The following is a 7,087-nucleotide window of genomic DNA, read 5'->3' as shown; positions in this document are numbered from 1 at the left end:
AAAAAAATTATCCCATTGGGCAAGTTGGTCATTTAAAGAAGTTTTCCCTATATATATGTTTACTCCTAATCCCTTCCCTTGCATCAGTCATTTTATAAGATGATCTACTTAGTATAGCATTGTTTTCCTTGGACTAAGGGATGGTTACTCTAGTAACCACCTGTGCAATGGTGTAAACAAAGACATTGTGTGCACTGTTTTGAGAAGAATCACAGCTAAAAATTTTTTACATAATTCAGTTGAATTCAGATAGCCTTATTTGTAACTTTTCTTATGATTAGCACTGGCTTACAATGCTGAAAGTGATTCAGGCTTAGATATCCTGAGTTACATGTGACTGGACCACACCCTACCACCAAGGCACCCTCAGGTCCTTCATTATAGTCTGCTGTGTTCCCTCCTCTGCACGTTCCTTCACTCTACCTGCCTTGTTGCCTGAATTCCAGTCAGATTTCTAACGTTTGTTACTGGTTTGATTTTGTCTGACTCTTTATTTTGTTTGCTTAAATTTCCTAAGAGTTGCATATCTTCTCTTTACAGAAAGACAGTCGCAGATTTTTTAATTGTAAAAGTTCTGTTTCTGGGCCCTCCCTGGTGGCACAGCGGGTTAAAGAACAGCACTAAGAAGCTAAAGTCACTTCAACACGAATTCTGTCCCCATCCCAGAACTGACCTACGTGGCATGGCAGACCTCTCCTGACCTGCCCACTGCTCCCCTCAGCAGTGCACTTTGTCAGTCGGCCTTCTCTGCTCCCCACTCTCTCTGGTGAATCCTCTAACCTCCCCTGCACCTCTGGCCTATACCCCAGTTCTGTATGCATAAATAACTAAATCTTTAAAAAAAATTGTTTCTGAAAATTATTGCTGTAACATTAATAATTCTGAGAAACAGGTATCAGCTTGTATGTAAGAAAAGACTTTTCCTGCTGCTTTTTTTGAGAATGTAAAATTGATCCCAATGTTTGTATTTTATAGACTAGATAAAGGAGACCTGGGACTTGCTCTTCACAGATCCATTTCAATCATTTTGCTAGTTAGTTTAATTAGATATTCATCAAAAACATTGCGTCTAAACCTGGTCACACCTAACCACGGCTGTACCAACCTGTTAGGAACATTGTAACAAGGTTTGCTATTAAAAATTGCCTTTCTTTCACAGAATTACTGTACAGCCAAAACTTTGTACATATCTGATTCAGACAAGAGAAAGCACTTCATGCTGTCTGTCAAGATGTTTTATGGCAACAGCGATGACATTGGCGTGTTCCTCAGCAAGCGGATAAAAGTCATCTCCAAACCTTCCAAGAAGAAGCAGTCCTTGAAAAATGCTGACTGTATGTATCCCTGCCTTTTTGAATTGGGGGAATTAACTACTTTTTTTGGTAGCAGCTTATTCTTGACTAATATTTTTGTGGGTCTTACTTTCCCTGAAAGTCCCTTTTAGGTGTTGAAACTGCTTTCTTGTCTTTTCCTACTGGAACATACACAATGCCAGCTGTGGGATATGGTTCTCAGCCAGAGCTGGATCCTTACTGTTCCCCAAAGGCATTCAGAAAAATGGAGTAGTGATGTCAGCATTGGATGTCTTGGTCCAGTGATGCCAAATGTGCCATAGTGCCTCCTCCTCAAAGAATTGATACACCCAGACTGTCAAGGGCACGTTGAGAGAATTGTTACTGCATCAAATGGGTTTTGGAAACAACCCCAGAAACCTTGGCAGCGTGTTTAATTGTGGTGCTGGCACAAAGCGCTGTCTCAGCAGTAGCCTTTTAAATTACCAAAGATAATGCTGTCTGTTTTGAGTTTTACTTTTCAACCCCGACAGCCGAGCCTTTCAACCATTTCTGCAGTGGTCAATTCTAACAGCCTTCTCTCATTATCATCTGCCGGCAGAGTGGACAGTAGCTCCTCACAGCCACCAGTGGCCAGGCGGTGCGGTCTTGTCATGCCATCTTAGAAATATCTCCTTTGTTGTGTTTTTGTTATTTTTTAAATAACCTGGATCCCAAGTCCACACATCACAATCTGTAATAGATTCTTTTCTCTCCCACTGGCCTGTTTTAGAGAGACTGGTTGTTTTTCCCCATACGGTTTCCATATTCTAGAAATGCTTGACTCATCTTCCATTGTTTTCTCATATTTTACATGAACTAGTGATTAGGCCTGAACACTTTTATTTAGCTGGTCTAATGTACGTTCCTTTCCATTGGGTTAGAAGTCATGTGACAGTGTCTTGTCACGTTGATATGATTATAGTAAGTCAGGCTTCATCATCTTCATGTTCCTTAACAGTCTTCAGTCTGGTGGGTTTAGTGGCCATTGATGTGACTGCTGAAATCCAGTCTTTCATTGAGTACTACACAATAGTAATTTTTCTGATTCTTTTAGCCTTTACTTTTCATTCAGTGGTTATTTGCTTTAATTGTAGGTGACAGAGGAAAACCAGCATAAATATCCGTTTACTGATTTGTATAACAACAATAGCATTTTTGGAAGATGCAGCTTTAATATTTATTGTTTGTTTGCTTGCTTTCTATTTCCTTTTATTTTGGACTTAGAGGATTTTCAATATTGGAAGGCTTTTTTTTTTCATCTTAGTCATTCTTATCATTTGTTTCTGTGTTATGGGAATTCTAAAATATTCTGAAGTAGAGTTGCATAATGAAATGAAATCTTTTGTGTTCATCCTCTTCAACAGATAATCTTTAGCAGTCCCACTTCCTCTGCTTTCCCCACATTTCTCTGACTTCATTTTAGTTTTATGCAAACCAAGACATCATGCCACCTGTAAATATTTCTTTATATCACTTAAAGATAATCTATTTTTAAATATAAACACAGTATCTTGATCACATAGAAATAAACATAAAACAATCACAGAAAGAAATAATTTTATTTCATAAAATACAGTGTTCAAAGTTAAAGTTGTCTAAAATGCCCTTTTTTTGTATTGGCGTGAATCAACAATTTAGGGAAGGTGTATGAGACATTACAGTATATTTTGTGTTGGTCTTGAGAATGTCCTTGAGAGTATTTTTGTCTCTGGATTCCTTCTTCACCTTCCTCTCTCTCTCCTTGTAGATTATTTATTCAGGAGGCTGAATCATTTGGGCATGAAAGGCTTGACTTTTATTTTACATACTGAATTTTGCTAGTTTCATTTCTTGGTGTCGTTTTAATATTTTTTCTGTAAATTAGTAGTGTCAAAGTGAAATTTTTGTACACTCCCTTTAAGGTGCTAAGGACAGGTTTTATTTAGTATTGTTGCAATAGTGGGAAGAGAGACTTCTGTATACAGGTGAACTCACATGGAGGGTGACAATGAAAAGTACAGATTTGTCTCCAAAGAGCATAATGGTTTGTCACTGGGTGGAATATTACTCGGGGAGCCATCAAGGCAAAGGAGGTTCTTGCTTAGACAGCTTAACATAATTCTTGCCAGAGTCAAGTGATCAGGTGAAAAGGTGGAGAAACTTGATGTCAAGAGCAGGAGGAGACTGAACAGAATGCTCGTGGGCTGGGCAAGCTGGCATCAGGGCCCAGGAAGAGGTCTGGTCAGTAAACTCAGAGGAGCCTGTCTACAGGATGGTGGAGGAGAGTCTCTCTCAGTAGTTATTTGAGCAGCTTGATAAGTTCGTTATTCTTTGGTACTTTTTGTTGCTGCAAGGTGAGGTCTCCTTGATAGTGGTATACTCTTCCTGTCTCAGAAGTTATAGAATGCCATGTATTTAGGCTATTTCTAGTTCAAATCATAGGACTTTCTTTAACCTCTTCAACTTCGTGTTTCTATTGACGGTAAGTTTCTTGATGGCAGAGAACATACTTCACCAGCTGAATATTTTATGCTTTTTGAGGGTGTTTTTTCCTGCAGTGCTATACTTTCAGGTACTTGGAGGGAAACGGAATCTAAGAGTCTCCAGAAGCAGTTGCTTTTTACTTTTAGCAAGCATCCTTGCAGACTTCTGTGAAAATATTCCAGAGATTGGATGTGAACACACGGACACTCCTGTGCACTCCCCAAAACACACACACACACACACACACACACACACACACACACGGTGGAACCATAGAACACAGTGTTTTTTAGTCTACCTTTTCTATTCAGTGATACTCCACAACGGTATTTTCTTATCCATGTGTTTCAATACAATATATTTAATTAGGTGAACGAGATGTTCATTTACATAATCAGTTTCTTACTGTTGCATGTTTATTATTTAAAATATAATTTCCTTCTAATGAGAGGTTTTGCGTTTTACATATTGTGTGGCTCTCATTTAAGAATGATTAGTTTGGCTAACGTTTTATCTCTAGTTTGACATCTTTTAAAGTTACCTTCTTAACTTTTGGGGAATGGAGGTATCGTCTGTAGTTTCTTTGAAGGATAAAGCACTTGCTGTCAGAGTCTGTTAATTAAATTATAATAAAGAATAAGCACTACTTGCCAGGTAGCAGCCCCTTTTTGCTCCTTCCTACCCCAAATCACTTAAGTAGTAACTACTTTTTCTTTACAGTGTGCATTGCCTCAGGAACAAAGGTGGCTCTGTTTAATCGGCTTCGATCCCAGACAGTCAGTACCAGATACTTGCATGTAGAAGGAGGTAATTTCCATGCCAGTTCTCAGCAGTGGGGAGCATTTTACATTCATCTCTGTGAGTATAGAAATGCGTTTGATGTTTTCCATGTGAAATTGTTAAATTTGTTTTGCTAATAAGCACAGGGATGTGTTCGTTTTGTCACTTAAGCAGGTTAAATGGATTCTAAAAGTTAATTGTTTGCTCTCTTTTTCCTCCCCCCTCCAGTGGATGATGATGAATCAGAAGGAGAAGAATTCACAGTTCGTGACGGCTATATCCATTATGGACAGACGGTCAAGCTTGTGTGTTCAGTTACTGGCATGGCACTCCCAAGATTGGTAGGGCTCACTTTTGCTTTTGCCATATATATAGTAAAAATTAGGAAAACAGAACATCCAAAACATTCAAATGAAAAAATGCAGTTCAGGTTCTTCTCTTTAATTTAAAAAGACAAACCTGTTGATAATTGACAGGTGTACTGCACCTTATCTAAAAACCGGTTTCAGGCCTTTGCCAGTTTTTATGAATCCATTCTTAATGACTTGCTGTATTATTCCTAGTAAATTTTGGTTGTATGTTCAATGAATGCGCAGTAGAGGGCGCTGTGAGGTCACCGCGCAGTTCTCTTCCCAGTTTGCGCAAGCGCCCTGTGTGCTGTGTTGGGCTACTTGGACCTTCGTCCTGACGTAAGACCAAGTTCTCAAAAGCACAGCAATTATTGTTTCTTTAAAAAGAGAAGCATATTTTTTTAATTAATTTATTGCCCCAGAAGAAGACAGATTCATTAAAAGTTTAACGAAATTGGAATTACTTACACGGGGAGAGGGGCTTTTATTCATTTGGAAGCTCCTAAAACTATTAAAACTTTACCTAAAATGAAAGCAGAAAGTTGAGGTGATTTCATTTCCCATTTCCCCTTGAAAATACACATACGAGAAGTGTGGCAATGTTCATTCAGAAAACCTTGAAATGGGGACAGATGATAATAAAAAGGGTAAAAGTAGAAAACAAAGACTGTAAAAAAAAAGAAAAGGAAAAGAAAACCGCAGACAGCCCGGCATGTGTTCTGGTTCTTCCCTTCACCTCTGGCCCACGGGCGCTGTCAGCTGCGCTTAGGGCAGATGCACAGTTCAGCTGCAGTTGACTCACAGCACTGTGACGTCCCCGGTCCAAAAATTGTGTTTCTTCTTACACTTTTCCTGGAAAGTACCAGTAACCTGCCATGCTTGAATTCATCTTTAATAGAATATTTTTCAGTATTCAAAGCTATTAACATAATGGCTTTGATTATAAAAATGTTGGGTTTTTTTTTTAAACTTGCTGTGCCAACATTAAGATAGTGATAAATGCCGCTTTATAGAGGTCCCATGACTTGAGGAATTAGTTTCCTCAAATTTATAGTTTTTAAATAATTTACATGTATAGTTTTCCACAAAGGCATGGTTTTGTATGAATGATTTTCTATAGCTTTTATGTACTTTGAAGAAAGCAGAACTTCATACCTGAAAATTGCTTTTGATAATTCTTTGATAAATATCAGCTACATTGGAGAGAGCCTTACTTAGAAAACACTTTCCCTCCAAGACTAGATTCAGGTGAATAAATGTCCTGCTGAGAACACCTACTGGTATTTAGGGTACTCTCAACCCAGGCACAGGGTACACAGATACAACTAACTAGTAGTAAACCACCGGTCTTACTTTCAAGGCTGCAGATACTCCAGAGATCTTTCATCTGAGGGCCATCTGAGATCTTTCACGTAAACTAGTTACTGGCATAGACTCAGCCAGCACTTACTGGTTATGTACCAGGTACAGTACTCTTAAGGATTAAGAAGTGTTTCTTGTCCAAGGATTACCTCCAGTTATCCTCAGAAATATGGTAAACTCTGGTCCATCATCCGTGCAGCCATCACGGGGAGATAACCAGTTGATGTAACCTGACCCCTGATGTTTTATGAGTGTAGGATTTACCACACACATAGCTTAAGTAAAAATGTTCATACCATCTGGTTTCTCCGATTCCTTTCTGCTTCCTAATAATTAGATATGATTAAAGCAAGTTTTGGTTTCTGTTCTGGTAAGAGCTTGGTCATTTAACTGTGTACCTTTCCAAAGAAGTACTGTGGGGAGTGAAAATGAACCAAATGTGGCTGTGTTTCATTATGTGCTGCTTATTATTGGTAGCTGCCAGGGGAGTAGCGTACTTGTCCCAGTACTGCAGTCAGAGTAGCAGTACTACACGCAAGCGGAATTCTTATGTGGTGGACAACCATGGAGAAGTTCTGTACACTAATAGGAAGCTCCATACTTTAATCATTAAAAGTCCTGGCCTCCCTGGTGGCGCAGCGGGTTAAAGCACAGCACTAAGAAGCTAAAGTCGCTACCGCATGAGTTCAATCCCCGCCTGCCCCGGAGGTGACCGCATGGCGCGGCAGACCTCTCCTGACCTGCCTGCTGCTCCCCTCAGCAGTGTACACTAATAGGAAGCTCCATACTTTAATCATT

The 7,087-nt window shown here is 39.3% G+C and overlaps 1 protein-coding gene across 1 annotated transcript in view; it reads left to right on the top strand.

The window, feature by feature from the left end:
* The window catches only part of RBPJ (recombination signal binding protein for immunoglobulin kappa J region), a 74,311-nt gene that overhangs the window by 63,787 nt on the left and 3,437 nt on the right, over nt 1-7,087 (top strand). Inside the window, 3 exon segments of the mRNA XM_012724231.1 lie at nt 1,160-1,334; nt 4,518-4,655; nt 4,806-4,918. Coding sequence (XP_012579685.1) covers nt 1,160-1,334; nt 4,518-4,655; nt 4,806-4,918 — 426 coding nt within the window.

Source organism: Condylura cristata, unplaced genomic scaffold, assembly GCF_000260355.1.
Source record: "Condylura cristata isolate star-nosed mole 26May11 unplaced genomic scaffold, ConCri1.0 scaffold00012, whole genome shotgun sequence".
NCBI lineage: Eukaryota > Metazoa > Chordata > Mammalia > Eulipotyphla > Talpidae > Condylura > Condylura cristata.
Note: the sequence above shows the minus strand (reverse complement) of the source record. Positions and strands in the feature narration are given on the sequence as shown.